This window comes from Canis lupus, chromosome 28 (assembly GCF_003254725.2).
Source record: "Canis lupus dingo isolate Sandy chromosome 28, ASM325472v2, whole genome shotgun sequence".
Lineage (NCBI taxonomy): Eukaryota > Metazoa > Chordata > Mammalia > Carnivora > Canidae > Canis > Canis lupus.
The window spans coordinates 32,077,906-32,100,169 of NC_064270.1; the positions used below are offsets into that span (position 1 = coordinate 32,077,906).

A 22,264-nucleotide genomic window follows, 5' to 3' on the forward strand; every position below is an offset into this window, starting at 1 on the left:
CTTCAGGTCTGGCCACCGTAACTACAGTATATTCCTGGCCAGAGGTTTGAGGCAGGATTGACCATGTTCTAGTAAGAGCTCAGATGGAGTGTGGAGTGTTCCGGAGTGCCTGGTGCCCCTGCCGCCTCCTTCCTCCAGGGGATTCATCCAAGGTGACAGGTCAGCAGATCGTGGCTGGCCATTGACTGTCTGGCGATGACAACCTGTTCCCAGGCCCCGTGTCCCACTTTTGATTTAGAAAATACTGTCAGGTGAATCCACTGTGTGTGGGTTGGAGGGATGGCCCCAGCTACCTCCTTATATATTATTTCAGAGGAGTGTGCTAAAGGCAGCATTTGTGAGGATAGAGCCGTCGGGGAGTGTAAGGAACATTTTTCTCTGCCATGGTAACTTGTACCACTTTTTAGGTTTCTGCGGGTTTCTTGTTCACGTAGACGCTTGATTGCCCCTCGCCGCATTGGAAGTTGCTGATGTGGAGAAAGAGGAACAGCAGCTGTATACCCAATTTGCTCTTTTTCTTGCCCATAAATTTCAGCTGCAGGTGACATAGCCCAGTCTTTTTGGCAGCACGGTCTTAGACTGTAGCTAACACAAAAATGAAATCACTTGGGATGAAAAGAAATCACTCGAAGGGCCTGGAAGCAGCATGAAATATGGTGGCGGTGGTTTCTGGTTGCTCCTGCGGGAGCTCCCCATTTCCCTGTAGGCCCAAAGCCAGCTGAGCTGACCCTCCTCGGGCTGCGGTGGGGTTTCCTGTCTCATTAGTCAGAAAATCTTAGAGACGAGGAAGACTCCGTGGGGCTGGGGTGTCGGGCTGCAGCTCCTGATTGTTTTTCTTCCACACACTCTTCTGGCTCCAGTGAATCCAGTGGTCCTCCTGGGGTTCATTGGACCAGGGTGGCCGGCTGTGCGGTACAGCAGCCCCGAATGTAACCAGGATGGAGAGAATATGAAGCTCCCATCTGTGTGGCTTTGCAAGGAGTACAGGGCGCGTGGGGGATGGATTTAACTTGTGTGTGTAGCAGATAATGGTTGCGATCCCTAGAGCCCTTGGCCTTTCTGGATGAGGGGACCCAGATGTAAAGAACGAAGGATGTGTAATGTAGGAACAAGGAGCGTACAAACGGCAGGCTTCAGGACCCGAGGAAGTCCCAGAAACAGGCCCCTTTGTGGGGGAGGGGGGAGAGGGTGCCGATCTTCAGTGTCTGATTCCTCTAGGAGTCCCAGCCCCTAAAGGCAGACCTGGATTTTACGGGGGCAGGAGGAGGAGTTAGGTCTGGGACCACCTGCATCGCTGAGTGGCCGGACAGCGTAGGCTCTTTTTCTGGTGCTGTGTCCACAAGCTGTCCACCACCCCCGGCATTGAACAACACAATACCTGGAAGCTGCAAGAACCTTGTGAAGAGCAGTGACAGGGGGCTGGCATGTGGGTTTCAGCTTCTATTTGCCCCTTGGGGGAATTTGCAGTCATCGCCCACAGCTGGTGTCGAGAAGGATCGAGGCCCTGTCTTGACTCAGTGGGAAGGAGAGGCCAGTGGGTGGCTGGTGGCGCCTCCTGTGCGCGTAGATAAGGGCACATCCAGTCATCCTGAGCTTAAGAACTACCTGCTGTCAAATTTGGATGCTGCAGCACCCGAAGGAGAGGCCCCTCTTCCGCCCCACCTGGCCCTACCTAGCCCAGACACCCTCCCGTGCACCCAACCTGGTCTACTCTCCATGACCTTGGCCCAGCTTGCTGTGGTCTCCTGGCCTGATCTAGACTCCAGGGCCACATCCCGTGCACACCTCTCCCACTGTTCTCACGGCTGGCCAGCCGGCCCCCAAGGACGGGAACCCCACCATGGTTCCAGGTTGTCGGCTTCCCCTGAGGCCACGAGGAGGTCTCTGAGCCTGGGTGAGGGGCAGGACGGCAAAGCCAGAAGAGCCCCAGGCATGAGGTCTGCAGGCCCGAGGGTGCCAGTGCCCTGGGGGTCCTCGCAGGGACCCAGATCCGAGTGAGTGGATTGAGGGGTTAGAAGTTGGCTCCAAAGGCTCGTGCTCTTTCTGAGTTGTGGCCACTTTCACATTTTAATTTGTGATTCTCTCGGCTTTTGGGCTCCCCCAAAGCAGCCAGGGGGGGCCTTGTGCAAGAGAAACAAAGCCTAATCTAAGCCTGATGTTAAAATATCAGTCAGAAACCAACCTATTTCAGTGAGAAAGGATTCCTGGTTGTAAGAGAAAACCAGGGTGTGTACCTTGAATTTCATTAGCATGCAGATACCCCAGGCAGTCATTCAAATGGATTCTGAGGTCATCTGTTCCTTTATTGAAAACACCAGGTGGCCGGGCTGAAAGGTGGTGGTGAGTCAGTGTGTGTGGTGGTTAACCATTGTGTTGACTTAGAAAGCTCATTAATATATTTCTTTTTCGTTCCCTTCCTTGTCGGACAAAGGATTTAGGCAGCTTTAAAACCAACATCTCCCTGCACTGGTCGGATTTCGCTTCTGCCCAGCGTGATAAAGTTAGTTTTACTTCGTTTCCCTTTGCACTTCAGAGAGCTGGCTTGTTTGGAGTCAGAATTGAGTCTCATTCTGGGAAACCTTTTGGCCAGATCACCTAAATCCTCCCATTTTTTCCATCTTCCAGGGACCCACGATGCGTTAGATGGTGCCTAGTGTTCTTTCCATTTTTAAAATTTTATTCTAAATTTTTTTTTTTCAAAGAACACATTATTGTGCTTAAGAAGTGACGGGAACAGGTTGGTTGGTGTTTGTTTTCTTTTCTTTTTTTTTTTTTTGCAGTCCTCTTCAGAATCTTGTGCCTATGAATTTCCTCCATAAATACAAATAGAGTCTTACTGTCTGGATATCATTTTTAAAAAAGATTTATTTATTTTTCTGAGAGAGAAAGCCAGTGCACATGAGCAGAGGGAGGGACAGAGAGAGAGAAAGGGAGAGAGAGTCCGAGCAGACTCCCCACTGAGCCCAGAGCAGGAGGCTGGCTGGATCTCAAGATCCTGAGATCCTGACCTGAGCCGAAAACAAGACCTCTGGGTAGAATTTTCTCTTTACTTCTTGAGAAGTTTCCCATATGACAAGCAGAGCCTAGAAAACAGTTCAAATAGCAGAGATGAATGCTCGCATGGGAGAGGCTCTGCACCTATGGTCTGGAGGCAGGCTTTCTTCTGAGGTCAGCCTGCCTGCTTCTGTGCTTGTGGTCAGATGTCCTGTAATGGAGGCTTCTTTTTTTTTAATTTTATTTTTTTATTCATGAGAGACACAGAGAGGAGAGAGGCAGAGACACAGGCAGAGGGAGAAGCAGGCTCCATGCAAGGTGCCCGATGTGGGACTCGATCCTGGGTCTCCAGAATCACGCCCTGGACTGAAGGTGGCGCTAAACCGCTGGGCGATCAGGGCTGCCCTGGAGGCTTCTTTAGGACCCGAGGATGGAAAGATCAGGGCATCCCATTTGACCCGAGAGTGTGTCTCCAGGGTCTGGTGGAAAGGGAGCCGTGTGCTCATTGGGGTCCCCCTGCAGAGGGAGCCCAAAGGCCAGTCAGGGCTCGTGAAACCCAAGCCCGTTTTTAGGACACCCAGAACCATGTCACTCACTGTGCATGTGTACAACTAACTGGTCCTAACTCTGTCATCTCCAGTCCTATCCATTAAATTTCTGCCTGAGTCTTCTAAGTTGTTTCGAGTTCATTTTCTCTGGTGCTGTAGTGGGGTGAGCTCGCCTGTTCTTGTGATGGAAGAGAGAGTACCTGCAGGTACGCCCTTTCCCCCTCATTGTTGGGTCTTTAATCTTACCTGCTTCCACTTCCAAGACCAGTCCTCACCGTTCGGCCTCCAGATCTCCACCAGGGTGTTGTGTTCACTGCTCGCTTCTCATCCATTGCCCCAGGAAGCTGGCAGGCCACCACCATTACTCCACAGCGAATTGGACTCTGGTAACCAGGGCGGCAGTTTGCCTTGGCAGCCACGCCAGCGCCAGGAGGTTAATGCATAGGACTGAGAGTGTGCTTGGTTTGGAGTCTCTTGCAGTAGAATTAGACTGCCGGCTCCGGCTGTGCCGGTTGGTGATGCTCCTAACATGGCTTTTGAAGTGTGTTGGAGATTGCTGAGCGTTTTGTGCAAAGAGAGGAAGAGGAACCACAGTCCTCTCCTGCCCCCCTCCCAGGAGGCTAGTGACTGTCCTGGACAGTCGGACCAGTGGCGGTTGTGGGTGGGGGCGGCTTTGTTGAGGCTCTTGGTGGCAAATGTGGTTACTGTCACTGACCCAGAGTTCAGTTTTGCTGTTGACACGGCAGACTGAGGGCAAAATAGCTGCAAAGTAGCTCTTCCTTGAGGCATCCGGAAACTAAGCTTTTGAAGGTGACGTTGGCTGATAGCTATGGTAGGCCTCAAGCTTTGTGCGAGCTGAACAAACGCACCACCCCCCGTCCCAATTGAAATGCAGACAGTCTTACAAAAATGATCAGATCTGCAGTTATTCAAAACTAGGCAAATGTAGATTAGAATTCAACATCGTTCACCATCAGGCTTTAATTTTGGAAGTGGAGCCTGCTGGAAAATGGCCTTGGTTCTTAAGCACTATGCCTAAATGCCTCTGCGTCTGATAAATGGCAGTGATAAGCCGGCACCAGACATGCTTGACTCCAAAAATGGGGAGTTGGGGAGGCCTCTGCCATTAGCTCCTTTGTCTGCTGGTGCAGGTGCAAAATGATCGATTTCCATAGATTATATCCGGCTTTTCCCCACTCATCAGTCCAAGCATTTTCTCATACTTCTGGTGTCCTTTGTCTCAAAACCATACAACTGACCCATTCACGAGAGGATAATTGCAGATCCTGTTTCTCATATGAGTGATACTAACTTCTTCTTCTTCTTTTTTTTTTTTAATTAAAAACCATTCCACAGAGAGAAGCTGCTCACCCAACAGATGTCTCCATCTCCAAAACAGCCTTGTACTCCCGCATCGGGACCACCGAAGTGGAGAAGCCGGCAGGCCTTCTGTTCCAGCAGCCCGACCTGGACTCTGCACTCCGGATTGCCAGGGCAGAGGTATTGTGGCTGCGTGTGGCTCGGGGAGGCCGGCTGTGGTTGCCTTGGGCAAAACTCTGGTTTCTGCTCCATGTAGATAAATATAAATATATAGACCCTCGGTCTAATCATCATGAAGCTAGCATCTTCGAACCTAGGCTTTCCCCTGCCCCCCCTCCCCTGCGGGCAGAGACAGGCAGCAGCCTGGGGTTGATCTTCCGAGACCCCATCGTTGAACCAGCCTCTGTGGCCTTGCTTGATTTATAACAGAAAGCATAGGCTTCTGGTTGCTCCCTGTGGGCACTGTGAAAGTCTGATACCTGGTTTATTTCTGTCTTGTGCTCCCGGAAATCCTCCGAATACAGTTACTGTTTGGTTGTAGGAAGTTTTAATTCTATGTTTATTCAGTGTCCCCTTCTCTTGGGTCTGTGAATTGTTCAGATCTGAATTCACTCCTCCGGGACTCACCTTTCTCTTCTCCCTGACGCTAGATCATAACCAAGGAGAGAGAGGTCTCAGAGTGGAAGGACAAGTATGAAGAAAGCAGGCGGGAAGTGATGGAAATGAGGTGAGTTGTGACGGTTCCCGGTACCTGGGGGGTGCTTACCTGTGGTCTCGTGACAGCTGCTGTGGTGCACTCTACCGGCCGTGTCTTCCCAGCACTTGCCAGTGCTTCATGAGATAAGCTTCATATTTTCGCGGGAAGTATTTGTAGGAATGTTGGTGTTTCTAAAATATGATACACCTGAGCGAAATACTACAAAGAAAAAAGAATCGCCCTCCCAGTCAGCCTCTCATTCCATCTCAGGTAGCGGTGATCCACCCTTTCTGGTGCATCCTTCCCAGAATTTTCCGTTTCTGATTGCAAATATATGAATGAGTCTCTATACAGACTCCTTTTGTCTTCCTAAGTGGAGAGTGGAAATGTGCATTACCCTACATTTTTGACTTAGCAAATCTTATTTTTAAGATTTATTTACTTGGGCAGCCCGGGTGGCTCAGCGGTTTAGCGCCACCTTCGGCCCAGGGCGTGATCCTGGAGACCCCGGATTGAGTCCCACGTCGGGCTCCCTGCATGGAGCCTGCTTCTCCCTCTGCCTGTGTCGCTGCCTCTCTCTGTGTGTGTGTCTCTCATGAATAAATAAATAAAATCTTAAAAAAAAAAGATTTATTTACTTATTTTAGAGAATGGGGGGGGCGGCGAGAGAGGGAGCAAGCACAAGTGGGAGGGGGAAAGGGAGAGAGAATCTCAAGCCGACTCTGCGCTGAGTGCAGAGCCTGACACGGGGCTCGATGCCACGACTCTGAGATCACAACCTGAGCTGAACGAAACCAAGAGTCGGACACTCAGCTGACTGCACCACCCAGGTGCCCCTAACTTATTAGCAAATCTTGGAGAGATTTTTATACATCTTGACCTCATTCTGTAACAAATTGTATGTCCTTGTACAGTTTTAATGTAGTGGACTTCACCAGTCTCCATGGATAAATAGGTTATCTCCAGAATTTTGTCTGAATGATTAATTTCCATTTGCCACATCTGTAACAGACTTATAATAGCCACCACACAGTAAGTGCCTACCATGTGCCATGGGCTGTGCTTTTGGCTAGTGACACACAGTCTCTGTTTCTCCCCATGGCCCTCAAGAAGGGATGGTCAGCCCCATCTGACAGTGGAAGTCTCAGAGAAGTGAGGTGACTTGCCCAACATCCCAGAGCTTCTAGTTAGAAGAACATGAATTTGAATCTACTTTTCTGATTCCAAAACCCAAATTCTTTCCATTGTGCCCAGGGACCTCCCTCCTTCATTGTCACATCTCATGCACCTTTCTGCCCATTATTTTCCTTCATGATTCATCATCATCTTGGAAGCTAAGAAACCATCTCTGGGGCTAGAAGTACCCTTGGGATGTGATCTTAAAAACTGTATTGCAAGTGGCATTTTTTTTTTTTAAGATTTTATTTATTTATTCGTGAGAGAGACAGAGAGAAAGAGAGGCAGAGACACAGGCAGAGGGAGAAGCAGGCTCCGTGCAGGGAGCCCGATGTGGGACTCGACCTCAGCTGAAGGCAGACGCTCAACCACTGAGCCACCCAGGCATCCCTGCAAGTGGCATTTTTAAAGAAACTTTGGCCCAAATCTTTGCTCTGGCCATCCCGGGTTCTGGCTGCTGCTGCTGCCAGCTCTGAGAACTGCTTCTGGGGGCATGGTTCATTTTTTCCCCACACACCTGCCTTTCTTCAGCACAAGCTGAACTGAACATGGGTTTTGCAGTTGCAAGGGAAGATAGGAGTTAGAGCACGATCGTCTTAACAAGACAGAAGGTCTGGCGCGATGCCGAAAATCTCTGATGGACTTGCTTCATTTTTAAGTCTCAACGTTTGAGAGTAGGGAATAGATGAATTCTTAAAAATTTGTTGAAGAGTTAGTACATTTCTAGTGCACTTAATTGTAGTAACAGCTGCTGGTTAATTATCAGAATCCGCTGCCTTTCTGGCTACCGATTTAAGTAGCCAAGGTATTTACGTAATTACCGTTATTAGGTCTTCATAGCCCTGGTTTCTAAGTCAAATAGTATCTTCCTGAAAATTCTCCTGTTCATTCCTTCTTCCTACTGATGTTTTTGTGACCACTTCTGGAGGTGAATCCCAGTGTGCTGTTCACATTTTACACTGAGGACATGTGGTGGCATCATTTGAAAACTTCTTTCGTCTTTCTCCCTCCCTCTCTTTTTTTTCTTTTTTCTTTTCTTTTTTTTTTTTGGTAGGGGAGTGGAGGAGGAAGCAGCATGGCTGTAATGTTTTCCCTGCCCTGATCATGAAAGCAGGGCGTGCTGGGAAGGCTAGAGGTTCCATCTCTGGGGGCCCCAGGAGGTGCTGTTTACTAACCAGTAGGTTCGCGTTTAGGCATTGCCAGCTGACACAGCTGTGCTCGTGTTTGAAAGCCCACGTGTCTACCTCTGGAGCCAGACCAGGCCAGGTGAAAATCAGGCTTGGCTTCCTGGCTGCTTTGGGGTCTGTTCCTTAACTCCATCTGAGTTACCTCCTCTGTGAACAAGGGTGGATCTCCGTGCCTCTGGGCAATAAGGCATAAGGAGTACGAGGAGGCTCCAGAGACCTATGTCTGGATTCGAATCCTAGCTCTGCTGCTTTGTAGCCCTGGGATCCTAGAAAGGTTCCTGGATGACCCTGTGCCTCAGTATCCCCATCAGCAATTCTGGGGATCCTCAGGGCACCCCTCCTTGGGGATCGCTGTGAAGACGAGGTACAGATATGGTGCCACTGAAGCCGCTCTGGACCACAGGTGTCCCCACACATGGCTGGAAGGACACATCCCTTACCTGCTGTGGTCCAGCCTGTGTCCTTGGCAGGGATGGGTGTAGATGGTAGAGCCTCAAAGGTCCTTTGCTGTTTTGTGCTTCAGGGATACAAGGAGGTATTGATTACAGAAAACACAAAGCGCTTCTGTGTAGGATTCAGAAAGAACCCACATGGGCTCATGGCATGGTCACCTTTTTTTTTTTTTTTTTTTTAATGTTTTATTTATTTATGATAGTCACACAGAGAGAGAGAGAGAGAGGCAGAGACACAGGCAGAGGGAGAAGCAGGCTCCATGCACCAGGAGCCCGATGTGGGATTTGATCCCGGGTCTCCAGGATCGCGCCCTGGGCCAAAGGCAGGCGCCAAACCGCTGCGCCACCCAGGGATCCCCATGGTCACCTTTTTTGTTGTGAGTCATCCCTTGGGTGAGGTGCTGTCCTTGGGGCCAAGGTCAAGAAGCTGGGGACAGATACCCAGCAGCTGTGAGGTTATTACATTTTGCAGAGTGCCTTCTGTTTTCACTGGCCCTTTCAACCTCATTTAATTTCCCCACAGCCCTGAAAGTCAGGGTCTAGGGTAATCCTCCCCATACCAGGGAGTAAGCTGAGCCCCCAGTGTCTGTGACCAATGTGACTGAGTCACACAGCTAGGAGAGGTGGGACCAGCTGTAATCAGCGTGCTGGATCTGTTGGTGGTTAGCAGTTCTTGGTTCTCTTGTGGAGAATAACTATCGGATAATGTAGGTGAAACCCCAAGTCTTTTTTGAGAGTTTCCTTCCAAAAGGTTGACTTTAGAAAAGGGAAGGCTTCCTTACTCCAGGGTCTTTCCACCTGGGGGCAGCAGTGAGGCAGTCTCATAAGCAAGGGATCTGAGTGCTTCTGTGTAGCTACAGTTTGTTGAAGCTATCCAAGAAGTGCTACTGTTCCCATCTCCCTCCCCATAACACAGGTGACAAGGTAGTGACCCCTGGGCCTTGAAGAGCTTCTTCTACTCCTGTACTATGATGCCAGATGTGTGAGATGTTTTAGAAGATTCAGATAAAATGTCATGAATTTCAGAGGAGAAATCAAGGGAGGCTTCCTAGAGGAAATAGCATTTGAATGGGGCCTTGAGGAGCAGCTAAGACAAGGAGAGGTGGAGCTAGAGTGGGGAAGTGAATAACCTGGGCAGGGTCATGGAGATGAGAAATCCCAGAGCCAACAATAACTCATCTGTTCTCACTGAACCACTTTGTTCATGAGATGGCAAGGAAGGAAGTAAGATTGATGAGAGTGATCAGGCTCAGGCTGTGGAGCGCTGAGAGGGTCTCATTTTTATTCTCGATGGGCAGTGGGGATGCCTTGAAGGTTTTGCACAGGGGCATAGTGTGTTCAGAGTCCTGCACTAGAAAAACGAACGTTCTTGGGTGTGCAAGAAGAGGGTTGAGTTTGAAGATGAAGCTAGAGTTGTGAGCCAACCACGACAAATACGACTTGTCCTCTAATGTCTTGGTCAGGCAGCTGATGCCCAGCACATGAGCCCTGGTATCAATTAGAAACCGTCCTGTTGGGCAGCCCGGGTGGCGCAGTGGTTTAGCGCCGCCTGCAGCCCAGGGCATGATCCTGGAGACCCTGGATCGAGTCCCACGTCAGGCTCCCTGCATGGGGCCTGCTTCTCCCTCTGCCTGTGTCTCTGCCTCTCTCTCTCTCTCTCTCTCTCTCTCTCTGTCTCCATGAATAAATAAATAAAATCTTTAAAAACAAAAAGAAACCGTCCTGTTGTCATGGTTCCAACATGTTTTTACTTCTCTTACAGGAAAATAGTGGCCGAGTATGAGAAGACCATCGCTCAGATGATAGGTGGGTATTGAAACTGGTGGGCTCAGGCCTCCCCAAGGCTTCTAAACCATGGGGAGGGCTTTGAAGGTGGACTCCAGAGTGTGTTCGTCTTTAGCCCCTCTTAGAGCACGAAGTCCTTCAGGGAGAGACCAAAGCATCCCAGAATGTGAGCCTGGGTGCGTCCTGGGAACACCTGTTAGCATGTCCCTTAGCGTTATTTGTGCCTGTGGGAAGCCATGGCAGTCACCTCCACGGCCACCATTGATTCAGCCAGGACTGCCCACCTCATGGGGGAAAGAGATGGGTTGGTTCCTAGGACGTTTGTGAGAGTTTTTGCTCATGGGAGAGACTTAAGAATCAAATCCCTAAACTCTATTTAGACTCAAGTGACAAAATATCCTGATGCAGAGTTCTAGGGCAAGGGTAGTGGACCACGTGGTAGCCCTGCTGCCTGCCCCTCCTCTCCCCTCCCTCCTGCGATTTCTGTGACCTCAGTGAGATAGGCACTGACTCAGAATCCATCTTAGCACAGAGTCCCTGGCAGCCAGCACTGACGCTGCTTTGGCCCGCAATAAAAGATAGCCTCAAGTCATAAGTTAGACACACCTGACTCTCTTTAAAAAAATAATAATGAGGAGAAAAGATCTTGCAGAAGTTCTAAGCCCGTTTTTACGCCAATGATCACCCTTCAAAAATGATGTTATGACTTGGCAACGGGTGGGAAGAAGGAGATTTTTGTTTATCTGCTTATTTAATTGGCTACTTAGGTCCGTGATATCAGTTTTAAAAAATCTTTTACTCCTAAGGACATATGGAGTAAAAATCCCAGCTCACCGCAAACTGGTTTCTGTCTCGAAGCTGGACGCTGGGTTAACAGATGACTCGTCTCTTTCCAACATTTGGATACGAGTCACACCACACCTCTCGCTTCTCCCAAGCTAAATTTGAGAGCAGGCTTGGGAATGGTGAAGAGGCCAACAACCGAGTGCTTTCTATTCAAAGCAGCTTTCATTTTGATGTATTGTAATAGAGGCCATTTCTCCCAGATCTCAGGGAAAGCCCTTTTGGGTGTTTCTAAGGATCAGCTCATGGTATATGCTTTCTATCAAATGAAACTTCTTTATTAAATTGGTATCAGAATTTATGAATACATATGGAGGAGATAAAAAACAAAACTTTTGGAACTGCCTGTAAAAGGAGTCAGGAAATAGGATTTATGTCTTCCAATATATAGTGTTTGGCATGCTGAGTACATCCTTTTGGCCTCCCGGAGTCTCGGGTTGTGAAAATGTCACTCAGACCTATGGTGGCTCATCTGGAAACATCCTTCTGCATGTCAGAGGTCTACACTGTTATTTTTGCATTTGATGATGACATTTGGGCCAATATTGAGATGAGGGTAAAAGGGCCTGAGCCTTTGCCCCGAGAGAAGGCTGCACAGAGCCAGCTGTTACTGCTCAGCTGGCAGTTTTGATAGAAGCAGATGTTCCTTCTTGAAAACCCAAGAGTAAGGATCTGTCTACCTGGCATAGGTGGTCTGTCCCTCTTGGACAGAAAGCTTATTCAACTCTGATTTCCTCATAGCATATTTCCAGATGAGAGTAGTTAGAAGAACATTTCAATTGCAGGCAAACAGAGTGTCTGGAACCCTGGCTGCAGGGGTTATGGCTACGCACACCTACCCCAAGTACGACAGCCCCCTCCCCCGGGGAGACCTGGGAAGTTTGGCCCGAGGGTCCCTTTCTTTCAGAGCTGTGATCTCACCTGTCCGAGCATTTTCCTGTTTGGGGGTGTTTGGGCACTCCCGGCGGCTCCGTGAGACCCCTCCAGGGTCCCTAGCTGCAAGTGGTGCTGTCACTCTGGGGGTGTAGCAGCTCACGTCCATCCCTGGTTCTCCATCCTATTGCACCTTCAGTGTCCTCTTCATCAGCCACTTCTCAGACCTTGTTCATCAGGCGGCACGTCTGTGGCTGTCATCCCGTCAGTCATTACTGCAGGGCGTCGATGATGGCTGCTGCAGATTTCCATGTCCTCGTGTCCTTATAGAAGATGGTTTGGGGCAGAGGCACCTATTGCTGGGGGCGACACCTGCCTTCCTTCTGGGCAGGCCTTGAGTCCCCATTTGTGGAAGCATACCCTCATGGCTCCTCTGGGTCCCCTGTCCCTTCTGGTTTTCACTCATCTAACCGGCATCCCTGGTAGGAGGAAAGACTCAGGCCCCAGGAGCTCGGCGGTTTGGGGCAGAATGGACACTAATAGCATTTTGAAGTTAAAACCAGGTTCCACCCCCTGGTACACGAGCTCCTCCTGGCTCCAGCCCGGCTCTCTGACTTCCATGTAACCCTCACAAACGTTCCACGCCAGCGTGACATGTGTCCTGCCATCATCGTCCGTTCTCGTGCCATGTTACTAAAATCGAGTTCAAATATTGAATATTTAGGATTCAGGACCAAAAGAGACCTCTGTGCTTTTTTTCATTGCAGGTTGTTGGCAATTGATTTTTTTTTTTTCTGCTTTCCTAACAACTGCTCTGATTATCTGTTTTGCTTCCATTTTCTGTTGCTTCTTGCCCTTTGCTTGCAAAACAAACAGGCAAGCCTGGTAAGTAAATGCTTTTCACCTAATTTAACACCTGCCCATCGCAACCCACGTTTGTTTGTTTCTATTTTTGTTAACTTTTGCTGTTGTGTGTATTTGCTGCATTTCTCCCCTACCCCCACCCCACACGATTTAATAATGTTTTGCCCCAAAAAGCCAGAAACGTCTCCAGGGGCATTGTTTTGTGGTCGAGTCTAGAGCATTTGGAGTCGGGGGCCGATTTCCTGGTTGGAAGGACCTGACCGCGTTTGCAATTTACAAAAAAGATCTGCGCTGCGTTCTCACCTCCTCGGCCTCCTGGGAACCGGGAAATTCTATTTTTACAAGCGTTTATGGGGAGGACAGGAAACTTGAGGCAGGCTAAGTCTCAGATCCAGGAAATCAGATGGACTCCGTTTGATAAATAGCTCTTTCCAAGCCAAGTGAAATGTAGACATGGCCTCAGATCAGCCGAGAATGTGCATTGTGCGGTGTGTGGAGGACTAAGGAAGCAGCTAAAACTCAAAAAAATAAAAATAAGCGTTCAGTTACTGGTGGAACTTTGAAGCATCTTTGGTCTCGGGAGGCTAGGTGTGGCAAGCAGACTGCCGGCAGTCCTGGCCTCGCTGGATGTGAAACAGCTCCCCGTCTGTAAGTCACCGTGACTGGCGACATCCCGCCAGCCTCCGGGAGCCAGTGATGCTGTCAGTCATGGGTCACGGGTCCTGGGTTCTCACTGTGTGTCAGAGGCTTTATTTTCATTTAATCTTTGCCCAAATGCCGTGAGATAAATACCGTGAGCCCCTCTTTCTGCTCAGGAGCCTGAGACTTGGGGGTGTTAAAAAAAACCCTGCCCAGGGTTAGCAGAGCTGGGAGGTGTTGGAGCCAGGATGGAGTCAGAGTCTGGCGCCCGGGTCCTTCACCTCCGCCCAGGTAGCAGAGGCTCTGGGAATAGGCCTAACTTCAGGATACAGGAAGATGCCTATCAGGAACCTAAGGGAAAGAACCCAAAGCGGCATCCCCCTGCCTTTTTTTTTTTTTTTTTTTTTAAGATTTTATTTATTCATGAGAGATACAGAAAGCCAGAGAGGAAGAGACACAGGCAGAGGGAGAAGCAGGTTCCATGCAGAGAGCCCGATGTGGGAGTCGATCCCGGGGTCTCCAGGATCACGCCCTGAGCCAAAGGCAGATGCTCAACCACTGAGCCACCCAGGCATGCTCCCCACCCCCGTTTTTTTTTTTTTTTTTTAAGTTTTAATTTAAATTCCGGTCAGTTAACATACAGTGTAATATTAGTTTCAGGTGTACAGTATAGTGATACAACACATGCATGTAACACCTGGTGCTCATCACAAGTGCCCTCCTTAATCCCCAGCCTCCCTCTGTTTTTTTTTTAACATTTTATTTATTTATTTGAAAGAGAGAGTAAATACAAGCAGGGGGAGGGGGAGAGGAAGAAGCAGACCCCCCCACTGAGCAGGGAGCCCAACACGGAGCTCGAACCCAGGACCCCGGGATCATGACCTGAGCCAACGGCAGATGCTTAACCGAGTGAGCCACTCAGGCGCCCCAGACCCTACTTTTAAGGGAGCTCCCAGGTCTATTATTAAGAAGCCGGTGGAGAGACAAGGTTATGAGCACGGTTTGGGGTGCTCTGCTGCCAGGCTCCACTCATTCATCCACAGCACAGATGCGTTGAGGCATCATCCTGTGACTCAGGACCCTGCCCTCCTGCAGCATGTCTTGTAGGCAGCCAGCCAGCCAGCAGACACACATGCACATGCACATCCGGCTGTTTCTGGGAAGAGAATGGACTGGAAAGTAGGGAGGAGGCGTTCCCCCACCAGTGCTCAGAAGGCACCTCTGGGGAGGTGGCCTGGTGTCAGGGACCTGAGTGAGCGAGTGGGGAACCATGGAAACTCTGGGCCATGAGCCCTGGGGCAGGACCGCCTGGGGTGTGCCGACCACTGTACCTGGAGCAGGTGGGGATGGGGTTGGGGTTTCATTCCCAGTGCACACGGGCTCTGAGCTTGAGTGAAGTGACCCAGTTGGGACTTAAGGAAGTTTAGTTTGGTGCCTGGGTGCTGGCTTAGGAGCATGAAATGAATGCTTGACGTGTGGAAGAGCTGGGTGCGTGCTGGTTGCTGTTGTTATGTCTGTCATCGTTTCCAGAGAAATCTGCCCTATATGGCAACCAGGCCTTGGAGGCAGTGGTGGGCAGCGGGACCCCTGCCCAGGTGACCTGGGGCTGATGGAAGGCCAGGTCTACAGAGCTACTTAACCCCAAGAGCTCTGAGTGGGGGCTTCTCCTCCCCCCACCCCCCACTCTGTGCTGTCACCAGGGGTCCAAATGGTTGGGAACAAAAGGTTCCTTGCCCACCTAGACCATTGACGAACAGGTCAGCACACAAAAGACAGTGCCGTGTGGGTGAGAAGCTTTTATGTGGAGTGGTTGGAGAAAGCCCTTCCCATAAATAGCAGGTGGTTTGCAAGATGTTCAGGGAAGAGTGTTAGCTCGTGTCCCAGAGAGGTGGGGTCAAGGTCAGAGCAGTTCCTTTTAGTAGGATCAGCCACTCCGAACTGGGCCAGGATTCATTCTCTTGTACATAACTGAGAAACCCACTTGACAGAAAGCTCTGTTTTTCTCGGAGTTAAGACATTTGCTGTATCAAAGGAAATGTCTGTTTCTGTGTGAAGCAGAGTTTCAGGGCTGACCGTGATGTGGCCTTTGGTTCATGGGATGTTTCAAGGGATGAAGACACCTTTTTTCATTTCCAATCACCATGTCTTTATGTTGATGACACATAGAAAGGCCTGGTCCTCAGAGCCCAGACTACTGTACCTTTTAATCCTGCTCAACGCAAAATTCAGTAGTGATTTTTTTTCCCCTGCCTTATGGATCTATTTGCCATCATTGACCAACTAGAATCACTGGGGGTTGATTTTTAAGGGTCTGCATTGATCTGGCTAAAGAACAGTGGCTAGTTTCCCTCCCATATTACACTGTAAAGGTGCAGGCCTGGGATGCTGAGGCCGAGGGTATTGTTACTTCAGAAACAGAGTCTAGGTGGGTTCAGAGAGTGGGTCTGTCCCGAGTTTGGGATGCCCTACTGCTTAGACTGAGCTGCATCTGAGGCCCTGGCTGCCCCCTGAGACCACGTTAGGATCCCCCAGCCTCATCATCTGGTTCCTTGTGTCTCTTGCCAGAGGACGAGCAGAGGGAGAAGTCTGTCTCCCACCAGACTGTGCAGCAGCTGGTCCTGGAGAAGGAGCAAGCCCTGGCTGACCTAAACTCCGTGGAGAAATCCCTGGCTGATCTCTTCAGGAGATACGAGAAGATGAAGGAGGTCCTCGAGGGCTTCCGCAAGGTGCGATTGTGTGGGAGCAGAGCAGAGGGCTGGACCTGTGGGATGGGAGAGTATGGGACAGGTGGGGAGAGATTCTAGGGAGCTGGACCGGGCTGGCCAGGGTTCCACCTGCATTGGGGAGTTCTTGAGGTTCCCAGCATCTGGGGCATTTCTTCTGTGGGCACAACCTCTGTCCTCTGTCATGTCAGAATGAAGAGGTGCTGAAGAAGTGTGCACAAGAGTATCTGTCCCGAGTGAAGAAAGAGGAGCAGAGGTACCAAGCCCTGAAGGTGCATGCGGAGGAGAAGCTGGACAGGTAATGCGGCCACGGGTCTGCTCCCAGAGGCCTCTTGGCGCCCCTGCCAAGGTAGGCCAGGCGTTCAGGTGGCTCCACTCGCACTGGCTTGGGAAGGGCAGATGATCCATTTGTGTTTTCTCAGTGTGGCCCGTGACAACACTGTACTCTCAGCATTTTGATAAGTGAAGGACGCATGTTGTAATTTCCAGGGGACCCCCTCAGAGCACCTCAGCATCTCGGGAATGGGGGTTAGGGGCAGGGGGTGCTCATGGGCTCCTGAACTAGGCCCTCGGTGGTAGGAGCTGGAGCCAGGCGGGGTCTCCGGGGAAGGATGATAATTTCTGAGCGTCCCCCGACCGGTTCCCGCAGGGCCAACGCCGAGATCGCGCAGGTCCGAGGCAAGGCCCAGCAGGAACAGGCTGCCTACCAGGCCAGTCTGCGGAAGGAGCAGCTTCGCGTGGATGCTCTGGAGAGGACGCTGGAGCAGAAGGTAACAGCCGAGGGAGGGGGGGCCGGGCGTCCCTGCGCCCTCCGCAGCTCCTGGGACAGCTTTGTGTCTCGTGAGCATATGCTTGCCCTCCCCCTGGATGATCCAGTGTAACGCCAGCCCCATTACGCTCCTCTTTCCAGCCTTTCCTGGAATTGCTCTCTGCTCAGATGTTTACTGCTGGTTTTCATTCCTTCTCAGCATTCGTTTGTCACACATTTGCTAAGTATTTATAGTGTGCCAGGCATAATGCTTTACCCAGCATCCACTGCTTACCCACTGTGGGGGAATGGGGTAATCACCAGGCCATGTTGGGGTTAAAAGGCCCCCAGAAGTCCTCCTGCGTCCATGGATGAGGAGATCCTCCTGAGGTCCCTTAGCCTGTCCTGAGTCTAGCACCCAGTCCACCATACACACCTTCTCCCTGGGTGTCCAAATGGGAAACCCCTGCTGCCCAGGAGTGCGTAGGATTCTGACTTTGGGTAAGTGCAGGCCAGGCAGCCCCCCTCCTAGGTGTGTTTTTAGAAAGTTTCCAGACAAGCAACCCCATGCTGGTTGATTTGCTAACCCTTAGGATGGGTATCAGAGGGCCCAGTGGCCTGGGGTAGCATCACTTCTCATGGATTTGGGCCCTAAAGGACAGTCACAGTGGGTGAGTCCTTTGTGGGCAGATGGCATCTGAAGTCCAGCATGTCTCCCCAGTGGCCTCTACTAACCCCAGAAGCATACAGTGGCCTCCGATTGGCCCTCTTCCCATACCCATACCCAGCCAGGTTCCGGTGGGGCTGGCTGTGGTCCCAAGGTGGGTCTGGGCCGAGCAGTGGGCACATACAACCTGTCACTTCACCTAAGTGATGTCACAGAAAGAGTCCTGGGACTCGGGAGCCTCAGGTCCTCCCCGCCGCTTGCCATCCATTATGACCCTGGACAAGCCTCACACCTCCCCTCAGGTCGTAGGTTTGTCATGTTGGAGGTTGAAACCCAAAGGTCCAGAAGAGTCTCTCGAGCCCTGAAAATTCTACGGTTCTAGTAGTCAGGTGGACTTCCCCCGGGTCCACATGTCATTGCAACCTGGCCTCCGCTTGGCCCTGGGTCTACAGTCTGTTCCTGGTCATCCAGAATTCAACAACTAGAAAACTCACATTTCCAGACTGTTTTTGTTCTTTACCTTTTCCCTTCGGAATGAAGCAGACAAATGGCCACCAGTCAGAATAGTATTTTTTAAAAAAAGAAAGAAAGAGCCAAGACTGTGCCAAATATGCCAAATCTATTCAACTGCCCCGATCTTCTGGGCTCTGATCCTTGTTCCTAGCCATGAGCACAGAGTCAGAGCCGTCAAACACGAGCATTGGCTCATTCCATCCGTGTTTATCGAGTGACACAGCACGGTTCGTCTGGAGTGGGTGTTTATTCTTAGAATGTTCATAATCCCCATGTGGCGTATTTGATGACTCTTGAGAAGTGGAATACTCATTTAAGTTACAGACCACATTCTCCCATCATTTTGGGCGATGAGGCAGTTGTGCATCAAATGTCTCCTTTTTTTTTTTTTTTTTTTTTTGCATCAAATGTTTCTAGGTGAGAAATGTAGCAGTAGATCTGTTCCCTCCTATTTCTGTCGGGATTTGACGGTGTTTGAACTGCATCACGGCGCTAGCTAAAATAATAGAGGTGAAACCGGAGTCAGGATAGATGTTCTCTAGGCAACCTGGCCTGTTTAGACTCTCCCCAGTTGCCAGATGAAGATGATGCTAAGTATCCTGGCAAAATGAAAGATAAGGAGGCAAGGCAGCTTGCACGGCTTTGGAGAACAGAAAAGCTACAAACAGAGCTACACACGTAATTCTTTCTTAAACTAAAACTGGGGAGGAATGGGGTTAATCACACACGTTCTCCCCAAAAGGACTCTGGGTGATACAGAGGTCGTTGTCTGTTTTATTTATTTATTTTTAAGACTTTATTATTTATTCATGAGAGACACAGAGAGAGGCAAAGACACAGGCAGAGGGAGAAGCAGGCTGCATGTGGGGAGCCCGACGTGGGACTCGATCTGAGGACTCCAGGATCATGCCCTGGGCCGAAGGGAGATGCTCAACCACTGAGCCACCCAGGCGTCCCCGGTCTCTGTTTTAAAGAGATTGAGAAGCCTGATGCCCCTGCTCCAGGCAGTTCTTAAGTGGAGGTGCTGGGCATTTTGTCCAGTTGGGCTGTTGGAAACCCAGTGAGCTGAGCTGCACGATGGCCGTGTGCTAGGTGGTCGGCTGCTGGCGCCAAGATGGGGTTTGGAGAACCTCCAGGAATCGATAGCTAGCGGGTCTGCTAGTGCCTCTCAGCCATCAGTCGCTGGATACGATGTTTAATAAATCAGACCACAAAGCCATCTAGGAGCCAGGCCAGCCTGAATTCACGCCCCGGGCCTGCTGCATCGGACCGGCTGTGTAGCCTTAAATTAAGCACAAACACTTAACCTCTCTGAGCCCCGGTTTCTTACTGAGAAGTAGAACTGTCAGTGGCTCCCATGTGGGGACGGTTGTGAGATCCGAGTGGGGCAGGTGCCTGGGGCATGGTGGGCATGGTGGGCGCCACACATGAAACATGAAAAGTCACCAGCAGTGGCCATTCAAGAATCCTTAACAGGATTCGAGGTTAGGGTCACAGTCCCATATAACAGCATCTTCCAACAGGCGTTTCAGTGCCTCTCCGAGCTGGAAACTCTAGAAGGGGGTAAGCCGAGGTGCTGCTCCGGGTGGGGTTCACTCCCGGCGGGGGCTGGTGGCTGGACCGCAGCAAGGGCTGCATTTCTCTTCCACTGAGGGCTCCCCGACTGTTCCCAATAGTGACACAGTCACAGGGGGTGCCTGGAGCCCAGCCTGGAAACACAGGACGTGTGGCTCTGGGCTGGACTGTGTCTCAGGAGGTTTCCACAGTTTCCAAGGGCCTCTGTACAGTCTCAGGGCAGAGGCGTGTGGTTAAGACTCACCTTCCGTGGGGACCTCAAAGGAGTGGCTGCAGTATGTTCCTGGGCTACCAGAAAGCTCTTGCCCCCTTGGAGAGGGCCGTTTGAGATCGGCTGTTGAAGCAGGTCAGCATCAGAGCAAAGCCGCACCTGCCTTTGAATGGACTCATCCCATCGGATCCCTGTACTTAGAGCATGGACGGTGTTGCGTGATCGTTGGTGCCAGGCGAGCATGTGGTTGGCTTCCCTTGCTTCAGGGCCCGGGCAGGGTGTGGTGTGAGGGACACCTGAAGTCGTCTTGCACCTGCCCCTGCCTCTGCCTCTCTCCTCGACGCCTTGTATCCACAGCACCCCCTTCATTTAGCATCCTCTAAATAATGCTAGCGACCCTATTCAAGTAGGATTGCTTCACCCCTCCTGGTGGCATTTCTCAAAAAAAGCCACCAAAGAGCTCACCCTGGACCATCCTTTTGTGTCCATATCCTTCAGAGGCAAATAAAAGAAAGAGAACCAATACTAATTAAGCCTCTAGTGCGTGCTGGTCACTGTGCTAGGGAGCTTTACGTTCTGACCCCATTCCATCTTCAGAGAGCGAGCGAGAGATGTTCACGTTGTAGAGATAAGGACACCAAGGCTCAGAAAGGTGGTGTAACTTGCTCAAGGTCACAGCTAGAGCTGGGATGTGTGCTTCGATTATTCGTCTCCCAAGTCGTTTTGCTCACTGCTTTAGATAATTGCAGGGAGCCCCGGGGGGGCCCTATACCCTGAAAAGCCCAAAGACCCTTCTGATTGGCTTCATTTCCAACAGCAGGGAGATTTCAGCAACCTTTTCTTTTTTTTTTTTTTTTTTTGTTTTCTTCACTTTCAGAATAAAGAGATAGAAGAACTCACCAAGATTTGTGATGAACTGATTGCCAAAATGGGGAAAAGCTAACTTTGAACCAAATGTTTGGACTTGACCATTGCGTGCAATATGACCGTCGGCACACTGCTGTCCTTCTAGTTACGTGGACAGATTCTGTTCTCACTTTTTCGTATGCACTACTGTATTTTCTTTCTAAATAACGTTGATTTGATTGTATGCAGTACTAAGGAGACTGTCAGAATTTCTTGCTATTGGTTTGCATTTTCTTAGTATAAATTCATAGCAAGTTGACCTCAGAGTTCCTGTATCAGGGAGATTGTCTGATTCTCTACATAAAAGACAAATCGCTGACCTTGGCCTTGCCCTTTGTACATGAGTTCCCAGGGTGAGCGGCTTTTGGATTTAATATGAACATGTACAGCTTGCACAGGGACTCTTGCCTTAAGGAATGTAAACTTGATCTGCATTTGCTGATTTGTTTTAAAAAAAAATGCATGTTTCAAATAAAATCCTCTATTGTAAATAAATTTTTTTTCTTTGGATCTTGGCAATACGTGTGGCTCTGATTTATTTTCTGGGAAGGGCTGAGTCTTTTCTTGCCTTTGTTAAAATCCTATCAGATCTGGCCCTTCACCTCTTCTCTCTCTGGCTCCGTCTTTTGTCTGTAGACGTCAAGAGCATTTCCTGCGTTATCGTGGCTGTTGGTAAGATGGAAGCTAATGAAAAGTATATTGACTTCTTTAAACGATTGAGTGTTTCGAATTCAAACAGATTTTGTTTTTACAAGGCCTCTCTGAGCTTTGGCGGGAAAATCTATTTCCCTTTCCTGGCTTGAGGAAGTAGCAGGCTGTCCCTCTTCCTACGCGTTCCCTTATTGTGTGACAATCAACCCTGAAACATCGCCCAGTTCCCTCTAAAGGACCAGGCACGGGCGAGCGGTGACCGTGGGAGACAGGCAGTGGGGCCGCTTTGGAGGGGAAATGGGGATGTGCCCGCCGGTAGATGCCTTAACTGCTCCTGGCCTTCTCAGGGCCCCCAGGCCCAAGGGTGGGCATACGGGGTGGGTGGCCAGTGAGAGGGTGGGAGGTGTCTTCGTGCCCTAGGGCTGCTGCCACAACATCACACACTCAGCAGCTTAAAACAACAGAGGTTTTTTGCTCTCACAGTTCTGGAGGCCAGAAGTCCCAAATCAGAGGGTCGGTGGGCTTGCACCCCACTGAGGCCCAGAGGTAGCACCTGTTCCTTGCCTCTCTCGCAGCTTCTGGATAGTGGCCGGCGATCCCTGGCGTCCCTGGGCTGGTGGCTGCGTCACTCGAGTCTCCTCTATGTCTCAGCTCCCTTCTCTCTCTCTCTCTTTCTCATAAGGACACCACTCTTTGAATGTCAGGCCCACTTGAAAATCCAGGATATTCTCCATGTTCCCAGTTACATCTACAAAGACTCTGTTTCCAAATAAGGCACACTCTCAGCTAGTGGTGTTAGGCTATGGAGGCGTTTTTTGTGGGGGCCTGAGTGTGCCGGTGGGGTGTGGGGTGTGCTGTGTGCGCTTGGAAAGCAGCCCCGAGCCCCTGGTGG

At 50.4% G+C, this 22,264-nt stretch overlaps 1 protein-coding gene across 18 annotated transcripts in view; it reads left to right on the forward strand.

Moving 5' to 3' along the window:
• The window catches only part of TACC2 (transforming acidic coiled-coil containing protein 2), a 212,078-nt gene extending 190,838 nt beyond the window's left edge, over positions 1-21,240 (forward strand). For all 18 annotated transcript variants that reach the window (XM_049103382.1, XM_049103376.1, XM_049103386.1 and 15 more), the window contains 7 exons: positions 4,899-5,042; positions 5,513-5,589; positions 10,137-10,180; positions 15,944-16,104; positions 16,293-16,399; positions 16,751-16,871; positions 20,693-21,240. In XM_049103382.1, coding sequence (XP_048959339.1) covers positions 4,899-5,042; positions 5,513-5,589; positions 10,137-10,180; positions 15,944-16,104; positions 16,293-16,399; positions 16,751-16,871; positions 20,693-20,758 — 720 coding nt within the window. In that variant the 3' untranslated portion in view covers positions 20,759-21,240. The remainder of the gene's footprint in view (positions 1-4,898; positions 5,043-5,512; positions 5,590-10,136; positions 10,181-15,943; positions 16,105-16,292; positions 16,400-16,750; positions 16,872-20,692) is intronic.
• Positions 21,241-22,264: the final 1,024 nt, after the last annotated feature.